This window comes from Chelonoidis abingdonii, chromosome 3 (genome assembly GCF_003597395.2).
Source record: "Chelonoidis abingdonii isolate Lonesome George chromosome 3, CheloAbing_2.0, whole genome shotgun sequence".
Classification (NCBI taxonomy): Eukaryota; Metazoa; Chordata; order Testudines; family Testudinidae; genus Chelonoidis; species Chelonoidis abingdonii.
Window position 1 is genome coordinate 75,751,840 of NC_133771.1, and position 20,367 is coordinate 75,772,206.

The 20,367-nt window shown below is 41.5% G+C and overlaps 1 protein-coding gene and 1 long non-coding RNA gene across 3 annotated transcripts in view; one reads left to right on the plus strand and one right to left on the minus strand.

Moving 5' to 3' along the window:
• The window catches only part of LOC142046570 (uncharacterized), a 112,200-nt gene that overhangs the window by 78,448 nt on the left and 13,385 nt on the right, over positions 1 to 20,367 (minus strand). The window lies entirely within an intron of this gene.
• The window catches only part of MANEA (mannosidase endo-alpha), a 29,797-nt gene continuing 21,851 nt past the window's right edge, over positions 12,422 to 20,367 (plus strand). Inside the window, exons 1-3 of one of the 2 annotated variants that reach the window (XM_032787098.2) lie at positions 12,441 to 12,614; positions 13,365 to 13,480; positions 16,400 to 16,986. In XM_032787098.2, the coding sequence (XP_032642989.1) occupies positions 16,437 to 16,986 (550 nt within the window). In that variant the 5' untranslated portion in view covers positions 12,441 to 12,614; positions 13,365 to 13,480; positions 16,400 to 16,436. Of the gene's footprint in view, positions 12,615 to 13,364; positions 13,481 to 16,399; positions 16,987 to 20,367 lie in introns of both variants that reach the window. The other variant, XM_032787097.2, reaches the window with a different exon arrangement.

The window sequence follows — 20,367 nt, forward strand, 5'->3', positions numbered from 1 at the left end:
TTTGCTCAATGCACTCCGCGAAAAAGGCGCCAAAGGGTTGTCTGCTGCCTTCACAAAGGGAGGGGTGAGGCTGTACCCAGCACCACCCGGGGCAATGTTTTATGCCCCATCAGGCAATGTGCCCTAAACACGGAAGTTGGAACTATGGGATACCTGAGGAACAGCTACCCACAGTGCACCGCTCCTGAAATCGATGGTAACTTTGAACCATGGACGCAAACAATCGATGTCGTGATCCCACTGTGGACGCGCTAAACCGATTTTACTAGATCTGTTTTGTAATATCGGATTAAGCTAATTCGAAATAATCGTGCAGTGTAGACGTACCCTTAGTCTTAAACTACTGAGTGAAATCTTGGCTCCACTGAAGTCAATGGGAGTTTTGATATTGATTTCAATAGAGCTAGGATTTCAGCCACTGTATGAAACACATCTCTTCAGTGTCTCTGAGGTACTGAAAGGCTCTTACAAAATGCAAACTGCACCATAGGAATTCAACACATTATATTTACCATTTTATGATGGAAATACAAAGAAAAAGTTTTGTTCTATTAGAAAATCACATTATGCAACTAAAGGACAATTAATATTAGGCCACATTTATTGTACATCAGCCACTGTTTGTTCTCAGCTTTCAATTTTATTATAAAAGTACTTACATATTTTTTCTCTGATTCAGTAAGTAATCTCATTATGACAAAGTGGCAGTTGCCCGCTACACCAATAGCTCCTTTTCTCCACTTTGCACAAGAGATACAGTAGAATACACCCGAAATACTGATGAATGAGAGATATATGAACCCGAACTTACTCATCACATTTCTCTTACTTCGTAGGTACAAAATTCCTTTCTTCCAAGGAGTGTCACTGTGAGGCGTACTGCCACTGAGGAGTAACAATGTTACTTAAAAATATTGAGTCCTGACTTAAACTAGCACTCACTTTTCAGTAATATCCTGTAAAAAAACACAGGTTTAAGTATTTGACTTCTACTCTGTTAATATTTAATAATCCACATTAAGGATGTAACATTTACATTGTGGCTGCCCACCAAACCTTTAAATGTATATATATAATGTCATTCTAATTCTAAATTGATTCTGCATTCCACAGAACATTGTGTGAGTGCATAGTAGTAAAGATGGGTATTTACCTACTCCCCACTGCATTTATTTTGGAATATGTGACACATTTCCAGGTAGCTCAAGTGATCTAGATAAGAAAGAGTAAAGATAATTTCTTTCATCATAAAATATTTCTCAAATTTCTTGGAAAAAATGAAGAAAAAACCAACCTTGGAATATGGAACTGCAGTGTAGAATGTATTGCACAACCCCACAGATGCCACACTCTTCTTTGTAGCATATTAAATTGTTCATAGATTTAAGTCACAGGTTCTATTCCACCATGAGATACATTCTTTTCTGAGTGAATGACATTCAGGAAGGTATTTAAAGGACTATGCAGACTCTGGATAACAGCTGTTATGAATAAGGGAAGACCCCATTTGAGAATGAACCTACTTCGCTGATCAAAGAGGGGCCCCCCCCTCCATAAAATAGAAGTTGCATAAGAGGCCTCCGTGACCTGTTGGATCACAGAAATCCCCTTGGGGCTGCCAGCTGATGCACTAAGACTACTTCTGTTCCTGCTTTCCTGCCCTGGCAACTTGGGACTTCAGTGCCCTGCCTGGTTTGAGCCAGACCTGCTATACTGCTACAAACCCAGACCCAGGTCTGAACCATGTCCCGTAACAGCTGTAGGCTTAATTCAAAGCACCTTAAGGAGTGCTCCTGTCTTTAACACTCAGCTGCCCAACTCCCAATGGGGTCCAAACCCCAAATAAATCCGTTTTACCCTGCATAAAGCTTATACAGAGTAAACTCATAAATTGTTCGCCCACTATAACACTGATAGCGAGATATGCACAGCCCCTCCCCTGGTATTTATATATAATCTGGGTTAATAAGTAAAAAGTGATTTTATGATATGATTTAAGTGGTTCCACGTAGTAACCGACAGAACAAAGTGAATTATCAAGCAAAATAAAATAAAACACGCAAGTCTATGCCTAATACAGTAAGAAAACTGAATACAGATAAAACCTCATCCTCAGAGATATTCCAGTAAACTTCCTTTTACAGACTAGTCTCCTTCTAGTCTGGTCCAGCAATCAATCACACTCCCCCTGGTTACTGTCCTTTGTTCCAGTTTCTTTCAGGTATCCTTTGGGGGTGAAGAGGCTTGAGCCAGCTGAAAACAAAATGGAGGGGTCTCTCAGGGGTTTAAATAGACTTTCCCTTCCGGATGGAGACCCCCTCCTCTCTCCTATGCAAAGTCCAGCTCCAAGATGGAGTTTTGGAGTCACATGGGTAAGTCACATGTCCATGCATGACTCAGTTTTTACAGGCAGTAGCCATTGTCCACATGCTATCTTGAATGTTTCCAGAAATACTTCTTATGTGGACCGAAGCCTTCCAAGACCCATGGTTCATTAAGTGTTTCTTGATTGGGCACTTAATTTGCACATTCCTTTCTCAAGAAGCTGACCAAATGCTTTACTAAGGTTACTTAAAATCAAGCAAGTACACAGCCAATAGTCATAACTTCGAATACAAAAAATGATACATGCATACAAAGAGGATGAATAGATTCAGTAGATCATAACCTTTACATAGATATGTTACATGGAATATGTAGCATAAAACATATTCTAGTTATGTCATATATATATTCATAAGCATATTTCCATAAAGCCTTAATGCATGCACCATCACCAGTTCTTGAAGGCTGAAGCTCAACCCAATCACCCTTTCCAGTGGGTGAGAAAGACCCAAACAAAATGCATTGGTTTAAGAACAATTGGCCTACCACCCTTCCAATTCCCCTGTTGACTTAGCAGGAAGGGAGTAAGGGAAGGAGAGATGTACTCTAGAAGTAGCACTACCGTAAACCCATGGACTGTACAGTGTTGTGGCGAGCAGGAGGATGAACAGCAGAGAATTACAGATTTAATTGTCTTCTCAAAAGCTTTTTATATGGAGTAACTATCAGCTTCAATGGTATCAGCTCCTGATCTACACTAGGGTAAATGAAAGGAGAAACAAGTCCATAGTGCATAGACAGCTCATGGTGAATAGCCCTAAATATCTTGGCTAATCTTAGCAAAGGGATTATTTCTTATTGAAGGCTCTTCAAGCAAATATGGGAACATGCAGAAAGTGCAATAGGGATATTGGTAATATAAAGACTGGGCCAGGAGTTATGGTGTAGTGTTACAAATGTCGCCAGGCACAATTTGCTGGCAGTTGCAGTTACTGATATCTTGGTATTTTTGCTGCCCTGACACAATTTGCTACCAAATTGCGCAAGAATCTCCATCCATCACAATTTGTAACCACTGTGAAATCTCTATTTTAAATCTGGACACACACACACACACAAAAAAGATATTATATTATTGTAACAAGGTGTAAAACCAAGAATATCTTAATTTACATTTAAATACTCAACAACAAGTATTCAATGCAAACATTATACTTCTGTATTTTGGCACACACATATGATCACATTGTCCTCTGATCTTGTTTCAGAGACATTTTTCTCAGGTCTTTTCCTTACTGCTAAAACTAAAATACATTGTCCTTGCTGTGTTCTTACCTCAGATTAACTCACACACCTTAATTACCCTGAGGTTAAAAAAAAAACCCTTTTTTTTTTTACAGGGAGGAAAAAGACATAATGTGGCAATACACCTCTACCCCGATATAACACGGTCCTCGGGAGCCAAAAAATCTCACCACCTTATAGGTGAGACTGCATTATATCAGATTCGGTCTTGTCCAGTGTACTAGCAAACGCCAGTACGCCATGTTGGACTGGACCACCTTCCCCGGCGATGATTTAAAGGGCCTTGTGCTCCAGCCACTGTGGGAAGCCCTGGGCCCTTTAAATCACCACTGGAGCTCCAGCAGCAGGGCTCAGCTGGGGATTTAAAGGGCCTGGGGCTCGCCAAAGTGTCTGGAGCCTCTGGCCCTTTAAATCACCACCCGAACCCAGCTGCCAGAGCCCCAGCGGGGATTTAAAGGACCCGAGGCTCCACACAAATTCGGATATAACACGGTAAAGCAGCGGGGCTCAGGTGGCACTTTAAAGGGACCGGGGCTCCCCACTGCTTTACCACGTTATATCCAAATTTGTGTTATACTGGGTCACGTTCTATCGGGGTAGAGGTGTAATATGTAGTATATATCACTGGGATTCTTTAAATCTTCATATAAACGTCAGCGCTGTCCTTTACAAAACACTTCTCAGTGTTGTCAGTAAACCCAGTCCTCACAGCAGACACATCTTTCTCTTGCTTTGATCATCCACTGATGTCACAGAGCTATCTTAAGAAGATATAACATTTTCCCCCTTCAGATCTGATTGGCTCAGCTTCTTCTTCTTTGATTCACATCCGTCAGCTTAGCAGTGACGACGGGGCCAAATGAAATCTTTCCACCATTTTCCATCTTGTACCTGCTTCGCGGATTCATTCATCTTTAAAGCTTTATGTTCTATGTCATTCTTCACTGTGTCTATACAATGCATCCTTGGTATTCCTCTGCATCTAGCTCCTTGCATTTTGCATCACCATGCATGGTATCCTTTCTTGGGTCTTCTGTAACAGTTATTTCTTGACCAATCTGTTTTCTTATCACTTTTTTTGTTTGTTTTTATGTCTTACAGTCTTGAAACTCTCAGTATTCCCCTCAGCCAGTTCATTTCTGCAGACAATCATTTATTCAACGGCTTTCCTCATACACCAACATTCTGACCTGTAAAGTAATATCAGCTTGTTCAGTTTCTTGGGGATGCCATACATTCTCAAGAATTGCCATAACCCTTCCTGTCAACTGCTATTAAAAGCCTGTTTAAAGTCTATAAAGTTGTTATGACAGATTAAGTTGAGTTCTAGACAGTTTTTCAATATCTCTTATCTCAAATAACTGTTCTATTGTACTTCATCCTGGTCTAAATACGGCCACTTCCTCTGCAAGCACTATTCCACATACCTTTTAATTTTCCTTTGAAATGTCTTGGTGAATGTTCTTCCAGCATGGTCAATAAGCTGATTCCTTGCTCTTATCCCCTTTTTAACAGATCAATACTATTAGCACTTTTTCCCGTTTGTTCAGCACTTGCTCGTTTGTATACCTTGTTGAATAGCTTGTGCATCACCTTTACTGTGCATTCTTCTGCTGCTTGCAGCAGCTCTGCAGTTACATTATCACTTCCCAACTACTTTTCTTTTTCAATCTTTGTATCAAGATCTTTAGAGGGACAAGTTAGGGGTAATATTGATTTTTTACTGGACCAACTTCTGTTGGTGGAAGGTGTGACATTGCAATCCTTAATGCTTTATAGAGATACGCTTATGAGTGTAAATATGACATAACTGAAATATGTTTTATGCTAGATATGACATGTAACATATCTTTGCAAAGGTTATGTCCTACTGAACGTATTCATCCTATTCGTATGCATGTATCATTTCTATATCTGAAGTTATGAGCACTGGCTCTATGCTTGTATTTAAAGCGTCTGCTGTAGGGAGCACATAAGGCAGATTTGGTCAACATAGTGCGAAGAGGTTATTCAAGTAATTGGGAGTACTTACCTAACAATGGACCTTGATAGACACCAATCCACATCTGAGCTTTCCTGGGACTGTTCGGGCTAACATGTGGGCAATGGCGTTGGTCTGTAAATAACTAAGTCGTGTATGGACATGTGACTTGCCCATGTGACTCCAAAACTCCATCTTGTAGCTGTGATTCTGCATAGGAAAACACAAGGGGTTTCCACTCACAAGAGAGACTATAGAAGGCCCTGGGAAACCCCTCCATTTTGTCTTCAGCTGGCTCAGATGATGGCCTCTCCACCCCAAAGAGATGCCTGAAAGAAACTGGAACAAAGGACAATAACTACGGGGGTGTGAGAGACTGCTGGACCCAGACTAGGAGGAAGACTAGTCTGTAAAAGAAGCTTATTGGAACATCTCTGAGGGTGAGATTTACCTGCATTTAGTTTCTTATTGTATTAGGCTTAGATTTGCATGTTTTATTTTATTTTGCTTAGTAATTTACTTTTTTCTGTCTGTTATTGTTTGAAACCACTTAAATCCTACTTTTATATTTAATAAAATCACTTTTTACTTATTAATTAACCCAGAGGAAGTATTAACACCTGGGGGAGCAAACAGCTGTGCATATCTCTCTATCGGTGTTATAGAAGGCAAACATTTTATGAGTTTACCCTGTATAAGCTTTATAATGAATAAAATGGATTTATTTGGGGTTTGGATCCCATTGGGAACTGGGTATCTGGGTGTTGGAGACAGGAGCATCTCTTAAGCTGTTTTCAGTTAATCCTGCAGCTTTTGGGGGACATGGTTCAGACCTGGGTCTGTGTTTGTAGCAGGCCTGCACGTCTGGCATAAACAGGAAAGATACTGAAGTTCCAAGGTGCCAGGGGAAATGGGCTCAGAGGTAGTCCCAGCACATCAGGTGGCAGTTCCCAAGGAGGTTTCTGTGACTCAACCCATCACAGAAAGGACAAGCTTTTGAGCTTTACAGAGCTCTTTTTCAGCTCTGGGGAAGGTGGGTGAGTTAAATACAAGTTGGGACAGATTGTTATGGACAAGAGGTTCACACATGCTGTAGGGAACCACTTAAAATGAAGTAGACAATTTAGAGTTAACAGGCAGTAAGGTATATAACAATTTTTGTAATGAGCCATAAATCCAGGGTCTCTGTTTAGTCCACGTTTTTAGAGTCTAGCAGAGTTACGAATTTAAGTTCCTAGGCTGATTTTTGGAAGGCGTTGTGTAGGTTTCCTTTGAAGATGAGGACTGGGAGGTTAGATCTGGAGTTACTGCTTTGTGAAGAGTGTTTGTACATGGGTGATACATTGTCTCTGTCTTATCATTTTTCTGTGTGAGTTCTTTTGAGAGCATAATGATTGTCTGGTTTCACCCACATAGTTGTTGTTGGGGCACTTGATACACTGTATGAGGTGTACCATGTGTTGTGATAGGCATGTGTAGGACTTGTGGATCTTCAACTTGTGGGTTGTACTGATCATCATAGAAGAGATATGTCTGTGTTGTTCTGGCAGGGTCTGGTGCCACTTTGAGATGGTGTGTCCTGGTCTGTGAGGAGCTTGCTTCTGATGATGAGCTTAACAAGGTTGAGGGGTTGTTTGGAAGCCAGAAGAGGGAGTTCAGGAAAGATTTATTTCAGGATGGGGTCCCGATCGAGTATGGATTGTAATTGTTTGATGATACCCTATAGGTCAATGGGTTTCTTTTCTGTATTGAAGCAGGTCTGTCTGAAGCATATGGGTGGCCAGTTCCTAGACGCAATCTTCTCTTGTGTAGTGTCCTTGTTTAGTGAAGATGGTTTTAAGTGTGTTTAGGTATATAACCTGTTTTTCTCTTTAGAGAAAAATCTTCCTGGCTGTAGGTAACAGACTTCTTGATGTGTCTAGGGTGGCTGTTGGATCCGTGTAGGTAAGTGCGGTAATGTATGAGTTTCTTGTATGTAGTTGTTTGTAGGATTCCATTGCTGAAACTGATTGTGGTGTCCAGGAACTTGATGATGGTGTTTGAGTACTCTAGAGAATTTTGATGGATGAATGATTGTTGTTGAAGTTGTGGTAGAAACCTGAGGGAGTTTAGGTTGTGCGTCCAAATGATAAAAATATCATCAGTGTATCTCAGTTATATAGTTGGTTCCATAGGTCACTTTTCCAGAAATTCTTCCTCGAGGTGCCTGATGAGGAGGTTGGTATATTGGGGCACCATCCTAGTACCCATAGCTGTTCCCAAGCTTGGACAAAGTGTTTGTTGTTAAATATGAAGTTGTGGGTGAGAATGAAACAGATGAGTTTGGCAATGTTTTTAGCGCGGATTTCCAAGCAGTGTACATTATCTTGTAGGTATTTGGCAGCAATGCTTTCACAGTGAGGGATGTTAATGTATAAGGACCAGAGGTGCTGGAACAATTTGTATAGTGAGGGGTGCTGAGAGCCATTGAACCAAACTGTAAACTCTGTATATGATGGAAACCACTTCAAGCCAGAGGGTGTGGCAGCCGTCTCAGGATCCCTAGTTCCAGCACGTATCATAAGGTGACATCCATGGTGACAAGGATGGTGTCTTGGGGGAGACTGTTGACATCGTGGAGTTTCTGGAGGAAGTCAGTAGCATCTTGGGGGGGAGCTGGCCATTTGTGCAGCGAGTGCTTTGAGGATGGTTTCTTTGAGTCCTGATATTCCTACAATAAGAGTCCCATGGCCAGATATGATAGTTCTGCCTAGGTTCCCTTTTTTGTGTATCTTGGGAAGCATGCAGAAGGTCCCTGGGGTGTGTTCAAAGAGTTTTTCTTGGAGCTGTCAGGGTTAGGATTTGATTGTATCTTTAAGTTCCTGTGAGAGTTGTAGTGTTTGATATTATTTGAGTTTTTAACAGTAGGTGGTGTCAGAGTTGTCTGTTTGCCTTGTTGAAGCAGTCATCATTAAGGACTATGATGGCACCTCCTATGTCTGTTGATTTGCTCACTAGCTGATGCTTGGATTTCAGGAACTGTATAGCTATCCTCTCAGCAATGTTTATTGGGGATTTCAGTCTTTGACTGCTTCAGGAAAAAAAGAAGTAATGATCTACTGTGTGGTTTTATCTCTTGTGGTGTGTCCAGTCAGATGATTTTTTCTTATGATTGTTGGTGAGGATGTGTAGCTGTGGGTGGTGTCATCTTTGTTGTGAAAGAATTCCTGGAAGTGGAGTTGATGGAAAAATTATTTTAGTTCTCCACATGTTAGCATGGCATCAGGTTCTCTGTCTATGCCATCAAGTGTTTTTGTTATTTTTACAGTTGTTTTGGATTTCCTACATGATCTCCAGGTAGGTTTCCTGATATTTTTTCTTCTATTGTGTGGGAGCATGTGATGATATCTTGTCTGAGGTGGTCTCTTCTGGAATATGTAAGGTGCAGAAGATGGTTTCTCCATTTTTCTGAGGGCCTTTTACAGAACCGTTCAGCATATTTGGAGCTCTACGTAATGGTCAGAATGTTTATAACTGGTGAGTCCTCAGTGGAAGGGGGAAAAAGAACTACTTGATGCAGGGCCAGCCTTAGGGAAAATGGTGCCCTGGGCAAACTTGCATTTTCGTGCCCCAGCCCCCATGGTCACACCCCACCACCCCTGGTCCCCCTCCCGTCAACTCTGGTTCCAGCTGCCTCCTCTCAGTGCTTAATTTGTACTGAAAGAGGTGCTGGGGCTGGAGAGCACTGCCTGGGCAGCTGGAGGGCAGTGGCTTCAGGCTGGGCGCCCAACTCGGAAGGCAACACCACCGCTAGCAGTGGCGCAGAAGTAAGGGTGACATGATATATAATGTATTGCCACCCTTAATTCTGCGCTGCTGCTGCAGCCCATGGTGCAGGGCACTCAGCCTGTGGATGAAGGCAGGTTTTGCACTGTCACCTGGGGGCTGCATCTTGGCAGAGTCCATGGACATCCTGCAGCCCTCTGGTCATTTCTGGCTTATCAGGGGCACCATTTCAGATTTGTGACATAAACTGTCTGTGTGCATTTGTGAGTGTGTGTGTTGGGGAGAGACAGAGTGTGTGTGTGAAAGACAGTGTGTTGAGGGGAGTTTGTGTGTGTTGAGGGGATTGTGTGTGTCTGAGTGATTGTGTCAGCCCGCTGTCTATTTAAGCAAGCACTCAGGATCAGGAACCTAAAGGCTTGTTCAGACACCAGCAGCCTCTGCCAGCTCCCACTCCTGACCCAGAGGCAGCAGCACAGACAGGTTCCCCCGTGTCCTACCACCTCAGCTGGCCAGCTCAGCAAAGACCGGGTATACAGGAGGGGAGAGAGAGACACCCTCACATGAAGCCACTACTCTACACTGTGCAGCAGACAGGACTCTCCTGGTCCAGAGCAGATGGGCTGATCCAATTCACTGTGGAACACCCTTGGCAGACACTCTATCATTTTCTTCACAAATCCAAATCTGCCTATTGCTTCAGTCTATGAATTCCAGTCTGATCCTGCCTCAGCTATTAGGTGAGTAAACAGGGAGTGATCTGCTAGGTTGTTTGGTCACAATGAAAACATCCCATGTAGTTCAGAAACAAATACAGAAATTGCTGCAGTCTACTTCTGGATGTTTCTGAGCCATGTGATCAGCCCTGAACTCTATAAGTGTGCAGAGACACAACAATGCAGTGTTTTAAGTGAGTTTTAAACATTTTCGTTGAAGCCTATTGGACTGTCATTACACTTTTCAGGACATCGCAATCATGAACTAATTAATATTGCCATCACATCATAAGAAAGGTGTAAGAGAAAAGGTGGTGCTAGTAAGTTAAAAGCTTCCTGGGAGCACATATTTAGTAAAAGATAAGGTTTACATCATGTGTGGCTACCAGGCTGATAGAGGCTGTGATCACTGAGGAAATCTTTACAGTTAAAGATTTATCACCAGACAAGAGTGTTGGCACTTTTTCAAAGAGACATTATTAAGGGCACAAGAGCAAAACTATCCCACTGCATAGAAAAGATAGGAAGTATGGCAAGAGACTACCCGGGTTAACCAGGATCTTCAATGATCTGAAACTCAAAAGAGAGTCCTAAAAATGTGGAAACTAGACCAAATTACAAAGGATTAATATAAACAAATAACAGAAGTATGCAGGGACAAAATTAGAAAGGCCAAGGCACAAAACAAGATTAAACCAGCTAGAGACATAAAGGGTAACAAGAAAACATTCTACAAATACATGCATCCAACGAAGTGGATATTCACCCACGAAAGCTCATGCTCCAAAACATCTGTTAGTTTATAAGGTGCCACAGGACTCTTTGTTGCTTTTACAAATACATTAGAAACAAGAGGAAGACCCAGGACAGGATATGCCTATTCCTCAATGGAGGGAGGCGGGGTGGAAAATAACAGAAAATGTGGAAATGGCAGAAGGGTTAAATTACTTTTTTGTTTCAGGTTTCACCAAAAAGGTTAGTAGAGATTAGACGTTTAACATCATGAATATCAGTGAAAACAAGGTAGGATCCGAGGCTAAAATAGAGAAAGAACAAGTTAAAAATTACTTAGACCATTAGATGTCTTCAAGTCACCAGGGCTGATGAAATACATCCTAGAATACTCAAGGAGATATCTAGCCATTAGTGATTATCTTTGAAAAATCATGAAAGACGGAAGAGATTCCAGAGGACTGGAAAAGGGCAAATATAGTGCCAAAATACACAAAGAAAAATAAGGACTACCTGGGGAATTACAGCCCAATCATCTTAACCTCAGTACCCAGAAAGATAATGGAGTAAATAACTAAGCAATCAATTTGCAAACACCTAGAAGAGGGATAGGCAACCTCCGGACCACGGCCCATCAGGGTAAGCACCATGGCGGGCCAGGCCGGTTTGTTTACCTGCCATGTCCGCAGGTGCGGCCAAACGCGGCTCCCACTGGCTGAGGTTCGCCACTCCAGGCCAATGGGGACTGCGGGAAGAGATGGCCAGCACATCCCTCAGCCCAAACCACTTCCTGCACCCCTGTGCACCCCAATCCCCTTCCCTGAGCCCCCTTATAGACCCCACAACCCCTCCTCTGCCCCAATCCCTTGCCCTGAGCCCGTTCATGCACACCACACCCTGCACTCCCTTCTGCACCCCAACCCCCTGCCCCAGTCCTGCATACAATTTCCCCACCCAGATGTGGCCCTTGGCCCAAAAAGTTTGCCCACCCCGGTCTAGTCTGATTTCCTGTTTAAAACTAAGAATTTCTAAGGATTATAGGGGTTTATAAAATATTTCATGAATCAAGTCTCCTTTACTAGCTTAATACATCATATCAGATCTGCCTTGTTTAGGCATTAGACTATAGAGTGTCTTTCCAAACCCAGCCCTGAAAAGCCACTGCTCAAGCCTAAAGTCCCGCTGGTAGGGAAGACGCCCCGCTTCCAGCCACACCCGATTTTTGCAAACAGGGCAGCTGGCTCACCCAATTTGGGGTAACTCTTATCCCCTCTGCCCCTGCCTGCTTGCCACTGCCTCTTTACCCCGTTCTTCATCCAGGCTGCAGCCCTGTACCTGATTTTGTCCATCCGCATGAACCTCGCCCCTTTCCCAGCTGCACATGTTTGAACAGCCTCTGCATGCAGTTCACCGCCCACTGCACAACTCTGGCAGTTCCCCCCGCCCGCCCCCTTCCCAGCAGGGAATCCCTAGAGAGAGCAGAGGATTCAGCGGGTATTGCCGCGCATGCTCAGCAGCCAACTGTGACGCTCCCGGACTCCTTCGGCTTACTTCAGGGCAGAAATGTCGCCGGTAGTTACTGCGCATGCTCAGAAGCCTACGCATGCTCAGTAACAGTTTAGGGCGCAAGATCCGAACGGACTTGACTCAGCCCATGATAACCCCGCATCCTCCACTGCCCCAGCGGGCCCTGGTGCGGACGTGAGCTGCCTCGCGCCCGCGAGTAGCTGCTAGGCGGAGCGCTGCCGCTTCCCCTTCCCTAAGTTGTAGGGCCACGCCCCCGCCTCCGACGGGTGAGTAAACAGGGAGCCCGCACAGCACCCCGGGCCCCTGTTCGCAGCGCCGCTCCGGTGCGGGGGGGGGCCCATGCTCTGCCCGGCCGGGCGCTGGGGGGATGGTGCTGCGGGGCGGCTGCTCCGACCCAGCCCCTACTCGCCCGTCGTGCGGGACCTGGCTGGCGTACGAGTGAGGATGCTGCGCAGCTCTGTGACACACACACTCCTGGCCAATATTTTTGGGGCAGACCCGCGCCTGGACGTGCCGTGCTGGGACCCGGGGCCTCTCTGTGTGTCTGTAGCGTCCGTCGCCCCAGGAGCTCAGTTTTAAGGGGGGTAATGGAGTGGCTTCTCCGTCACTGGCAATTTTTAAATACAGGTCGGATTTTGGACCTTCTGGTTCAAAGAGGATTTAACATGGCCTAGCATTTGCTGAATTACCAAAGGGGGCCAGACTAGGTGATCATGGTGGTCCCTTCTGCTGTATAATCTGCTGTATTGAAGCCTTTGCAGGCCTGGGACACTACCATGTCTAAATACAATAAAATATTTCACATTGATGGATCCTTGGCATTTCTGCCACAATTTTCTCTAAGAATCCAGGGCAGTTTAAAAAATAATATTTGCATTTTGTCTACAGTATAAAAATACATAACTTTGCTTTGTGGTATAGCCTTTTGGCAGGGAAGGGGGAGGAGAGAGGAACTGGGTGGAACAGAAAGAACCATGTTATAATTATATTATGAATTGTTTTAATTTTTTTGACAGAGAAATGAAAATATGGTGCTCTCCTACTCAAACTACTGTTTTTACTCTGTGTGTGTCATCTAAACCTATTCAGAGGAGCACAAAGATAAAATTGCCAATAACTGATTTCAGCTGAGGTAATCTCAGATACCATGCAAATAAAAACTCATCTCATGATATTACTAGTTTCACAATCATAGACTCTTCCAGGAAGAACAAATTAGGCAATACCTAAATGAATAAAACAAGCTGAAAAAATTCATAATTTTCAGGCCTTATTTTTAATGCATTTTTTACCCACATATTTATGAGACAACAAAAAAGATTGTGCTTGAGAGTTATTAAAAAGGAGTAAAGTTACATTAACCTTGCAGGAACAAGAACCATGGATTTCCTCTCATGATGAGAGGCAAGAGTGAGTAATATGAAAGCCATATGGAAATTATTATTGCAGGACACAAATGGTAGTAGAGGAAAAAGTGGCTTTTATGTCTGCAGTCTCTGAAGATTTGGTAAAAAATAGCTTTTTCATATATACGAGTTTAGAAAGCTGTGAGTAAAGTAGGTATGTAAAAGTTTTGGAGAAAGAAAGACTAGTGAAATATGGATTACACAACCATGCACATGGAAAATGTCAGATTTTGCCAAGTCCTTATGGAATGAGAGATCTTTCAGTTTCTTTGTCTATAGTAGGAGTAGCTAAAGGAGATTAACTTTGTTAGATTTCAGATATTTTGAGTCCCATATCTAAGCCCTACTCCCCAGACCAGGAGGAAGAAACTGGAACAACTCTCACAAATGTTTGAGACTTCAGGAGTTGAGCCACCAATTTTGTTTCCAGTGAAACTCAGTTACCTACATGAACTTATTTTTTACCTGTTGTCAGTAATGTGTGCAGCTGCATTCCAAGGCAAAATGCATAATAATTAGGCTTGGTAGAATTCTATTTTTGTTTTATAATTTCAACAGATAATATCAATTGCTTCCTTTTTAAGTATATTTTAATTTTTTATTTCACTTTTTCTTCACAATTGTGCATGTTGGGATGGATTTTACGTATTTTTTTGTCAATTTTTAGAGATTTAAAATTTCACAGTTGAGAAGTTATGGGCAGGTCAGAAAGTAAGGAGGGCCTGACAATTATTAAATAACAGTAGATGTTGAAATTTAAAAAGTTAAAGCTTTATGACCATTAAAATACAAATTGTCAAGATCACGTGTCAATACACAAAGTAAATGTAATTACAACAGACTCAATAACTGAAATGAACTTCAGTAAATTGCAGAAGCAGTTTAAATCCCAGGGATTTACCAGTGATGAAGTATCCTCTTGAAACAGTGCAGAATGGTTCATTTACAAGCTGAACAGCCATTTTCACTGATAAAGTCCTGTGATGGAGTTGTCTATATAACAGGTAATGGTCAGTTGCCAAGTTTGTTATGATATCTCCAAGTTCCAGTTAGAATCCGGGAGCCATTGAGCAAAGCACTGTAAAAATCCATACAATAAGAGGGTCAGTGTCCCAAGTTTACAATCCAGAGTCTGAAATTTGTATGTTTACTCCTGTGGGAATTCTGTGCCAAAAACCTAAATTCTGTGCACAATGTTTTTAAATTCTGCATATCTTATCTGTCGAAATTAATGCAATATAATCATACCGGTTTCAGTTATTTTGGTTTATTTCAAAATACCTGTTAACAAGTATCTCTGTTACAATACAGACAACAAAAAAGATTCAGGAAATGTTTTTTTGACAAATAGATTCCTTACCAGGCTTATTAATACAGAACTTTGCATAATTCATCTAAACTACAATACAAAAACTTATTTTCCACACCCTTTATCTGCACCCCTCAGAAGAAGTGCAAAGGCCTTTGCTTGGGGGAGTCAGAGGTAATGGAGGAACTGAGCGAGAGGAAAGTAATTACTGGAAAGGAGCCTGGGAATGAATCTGGAGGATTGTTGGTTGTGAGTGGGAGAAGTGTGGAACATTTTTTGGGAAGAGGGAAGATTATTAGGGAGTTAGGGCACCTCCCCCATGCAGACCCTGGCTGAACCCTAGCTTCTCCCATTCAGTCAGGCACATCTACCCCTGTCCCATGTGTACCTGCGCCTTCCACTCAGCCACCTCCTTATTCCTGTCACCATGTATCACTACACCCTTCTCCCCCATCCCTATGTGTCCCTGCACTGCCACTCAGCTACTCCCTTGATCCCATGTGACCCTCCACCTCCCACTCCTATTAAGCTCCTGGCTCAGTGCTGTCACCCCAGTAGTTCCTGTGCCCCTGCCTCAGTCTATCTCCCCAACCCTTCTGAGCCCCAGTCAATGTGACCCCAGCATCTCCGGGTTCCCTGCAGTCTGTCATCCCCCCAATATCCCATGCCTCTTCCCCTGCCTGTGGGGACAGGTGGCTGTGAGTAAAGCATCCTCTGCAGGACTGACTGCTCTGACCCTGAGCCAGCTGCTCTCTCTTTAGGTGCTACAGCGGCCACTGGTGGGTGTAATTGCAGGCCCTGTTCAGCAGAACGTAGTATTTTGCAAAGGGGGAAAAAAATCTACAGGAGACATGGATTCTGTGCATGCACAGTGACATAGAATTGCCCCAGGAGTATCAAGTGCACAAAATAAAAAATCACAGTTATATTATGGTGTTTCTGTCAGTGACACAGGGTAAGCACAGAGCAGTGGCATAGAAACAGTGTAACCAGAATTCCCATTTCATAGGGTTTAGTGGCAGTTTGGGAAAACCAGGAAGCCAGTTGAAAAGTAGGATGTTCCTTAAAATGTGTAATCCTTGGACGGTGTGAAGCATCACCTCATGATTCACTAAAACATGTCTGCATGCTCTTTTAGAATGTATGTGTTGATTTTGTCTTATTTTTCTCAGCAAAGGCAATATGTACAAGAATATGTAAACATAGTGTATTTTTAGAAATTAGTTACGTTTATTCCTAAATCTTATTTAGAAATTTTATTAAGTGTTTAATATCATTGAATTGATAGGTGACAAGAAATCTGATTTAAAAATATTTTTTTCTTGACCAATTGTAGCTGGAAACCTGTTGTTTGGACGCTGAACTATGACATCATGGCAAGATTTCACAGAAGAACATGCATTATTTTGTTGCTTTTTATTTTATTCATTTGCTCCATGATGATGGCTTTGAAGACTCTGAGACCTGACAGAGCTGGTTTTGGGGATCCATTTGGACTTGGTCTCCTACCAGAACTTCAACAACGGACAACGCTCTTAGAAAATAAACACAGTCCCCTAACTGCTGCCAAGGGGGATAGTGTAACACACACCAATAATTTGCACAGTATTGCATTAAATAGCATTAAAACATCTATGGCCTCTGTAAGAAAGTTGGAAGAGGAATTGCCTTCCCCTAATTATAACTTTCATGTGTTCTACTACAGCTGGTTTGGGAATCCACAGTATGATGGTAAATATATTCACTGGAACCATCCACTGGTGCCGCACTGGGATTCCAAAATTGCAAACAATTACCCAAAGGGAAGACACAATCCTCCAGATGATATTGCGTCCAGTTTTTATCCTGAACTTGGAACTTACAGCTCTAAAGACCCTTCTGTCATAGAAGCCCACATGCAACAAATGCGTTCAGCCTCTGTTGGTAATAAATGTTTGTTTATTTTTGGCATAGTAGTCATGTGTTTGACCTCAGATACTTGACTAAACAGAACTGTTCACCTCCTTTGTTTTCTCTAGATATTGAAATGTAAGGGAATTTTGGTATTTTCTTTTTCTATGCACAGGAGATTTGTGTCAATGATAACTTCATGGGAACTTCTGTTTTTAACAAGTGACTTTGTACTTTATGTTCAATCCCTAACTTAATCTCTGGTCTTCCAAGCTGCTTCATACAGATACATCTGCTCATAGCAGATGCAGAATTGGGGGCTATATCTATAGCTGTTTAGATGAAGGAATTTTATATTATTTGTTTACTTGTTTAACAGTACTCTGTGTAGTGTATAAAATAGAAAAATACAGATATAGGCATTTTTACAGTGGATATGATGTCTATCAAGTAGAAAAGATCAATCTTAGATGTTTCTGTAATGGTTCTCAGGCAATCTAGGATCAAGTGTCACCTTATTACCCCCTACCTCATGAGAGAGAGACTTGCTTGTGTTTACCTGGGTGTCAGCTCCCTCACATCTCCAGCCTGTGAGCCACCCAAACAGTCTCTCCAGACTTGGCCTTACTTTTCCTAGTTTAACAAGAGGTGTAGCCCAGTCCACCCCTTTGAAGCAGGCCCTTAGCCACTGAATACTTACAGAAATCCTAGGTTTGCTGCCCACAAGGGAATACTGTACACACCAGCTTGTGTGATCCTATTTAGGATTAGTACTTTTGTTAATATCACAGCACTGAGCTACATTTATAATGAAAACAACATAAGTTTATTATGAAATGTTCAAGCGATAATGACTAAAGATAATGGAAACATAAGGTTACATATAAAACAACTATAACCCGCTTTCTAGAGACTAAATTTAACATACTAACTTCCAGTCTAAATATGTCTCTCACACCCATAGTCTCTTGCAGAGTCTTCCCCCAAGATAGGAAGAGATCCTGGTTTCATAAATGTAACTGTGTTGTTTGTTTACTTCCTACACGCAAGGTAAAGCGGTATCTTTTTGCCTTTTCCTTCTATCCCCCAAAGTTCAACTGTCCTCCGACAGTATACTGCCTCCTTGTTGATTTTTAGAACCCCCGTTGCCTTTGTAAATGACTGTCCATTGCGTTAACTTACAGTGCTTAATTTACATGCCAGAGGGACTGCTGAATAGATTTTAAAACATATATATATATATATATATATATATATATATACACACACACACACACACACACACACACACTCCTTGTATAGAATCTGTCTAGAAGTTTCACAATAATATTATTGACCAACATGATTGATCCTGGCTTTCATTTATGATTTCGCACAATGTTCTTTGGTGAACCAGAATTTATGTACCAGGATCAGTGTATTCTTATTATTGTATTGCCAGTTGGCATCAAAGTGTTTCTGAGTCACAGTTTCTGAGTCACATTCTAGCCAACCACTATCATCTAATAATTGTTTTATGCCCAGATTTGTGAGGGATTATATCCCTTGTACAATTTTCCTCCTGTACTTCGTAACTATGGATATTCTTACTATCCATATACATGTCCAGTGCTCCTTTGAAACTTGGTAAGCTCTTGACAACATTAATGCCTGGTAGAATGGATTGTACTGTAGGTTAATTTTTTTATTAACTTATAGACCAGTATTTCCTTTTATCTCTTAAATTTAAAATTGATTAATGAGTTTCATTGTTTGTCCCCAGTTTTTATATTAAATGAGAGGAAGAACATAACCAGGAGCACTCAGCTTAACTTTTCTATGCCATTCTTCATTTTGTATACCTCTATTATAGTCCTCCTTATTTATTTTGTCTATAAACTAGGCAGTCAGAATCTTTTCTGTTTTTCCTCTTTTGGATTTCTTTTTATGCTTCTGATTATTTTATCATTTGCATCTGAACCCCCTTCTGTTTCTACAGATATATTATTTGACCAGACCTGACCACAGTATTCAAGGTGAAGACTTACTGTCAATTGGTATAATACCATTATAATGTTTTCGTGAATATTTTCTATCCGAATATCTTCATACTTCCTAATATTGTTAGCTTTTTTGACCACAGCTGCATATTGAACAAAGATGGCTATTTTCATACCAGTCATGTTTTTGTTTTTTAAGAAACTTAAATTTTCTGTTTTTACTAACACTGGGACAGCTCCATTGGTGTTAGCAACAGTGGGAGCACTAATGTGGGCAGGTTGCTGCTGACATTGTAAGCACAGTCATGTTTTCTCTCACTCTATCAAAGTGATTAAAACACTGGCAACAATTATCACCTTGTCTACATTTTTATAAGGTATAATCCTTTAAACTTCAGGCCATAATCTTTACTTCCAGTAAAAATGAATTGGTGGAGAACATTAGGAAGAAATTTCTGGTGTAGACAAGACTTGGTGCATTCTTCTTTTTGCTGAGTAATTACGGTTGATTTAGGACTCAGCAGTGTGTGTGAATAGTTTAAATTATTTCTTTCAGTGTACATTGCTGATAACCTATATAAGCTTCCTCTGAATTTTCTCTTGGTTCTGTCTAGTCTTGACTATCTCTAACAATTTCATTTTATTTCAGAGTTCACATGCTTCTGTGGATCATTAATTGCTACGATAAACATCAGTCCTAGTATGGATGTTTGGGATACTGCTCACCTTTTCCTGTGCTGCGAAATTGACCATTATTCCCTTTATTTATCTCTTAGTTTCTAGTCCATCACTGTACTTTTCATTTGGCCTTAGTTTTCTTACTAGCCTTTTATGTGAGCCTTTATGCTTTCAAACAGACTTAGTTAAAAAAATTGGCTTTAATCAGTTCTGTTATCCACTATTGTGGTGTTGTGGTCAAGGAATTCCAGAAGATTAGAGAGGCAGAATTTTCCTTTACAGGGTTGATCCTTATCACATGGTTCTGCTAGATATTTTATAACTCTTTATTTCAATTAATTTACATGGTTCTGAAATGTATCTCACTAGTTTATAATTCATGGGTATGCCTAATAGGTGCAACTTTTGCTATCCTCTATCAGTGTCTGATTTTAATGAGATTAAGCTTACAAAAATATTCAGTCACTTGAACCTTAAATTATTTCAGATCTCTGGAATGAGTACCAGGTTCAAGTGGCTTGCTGCTATTTACTTTTTTAGTTTGTTCCTCCCTTTGCCACTTCAGTCTCCAAGAGTGCTTCTCTTTTTTTTACCTGTGAAGAGAAGATCTTTAGTAAGTATCTTCTTAACAACCTTGGGGGTGAAGACTGATACAAAAATATAAATCAGAGCAGCGCAGAGAAGCTGTCTGTTTCCTCGGTTCCCTGTGTACCTTAACGTCCAGTGTACCTATTGATTTTTTTGCAGGCTTCCTGTT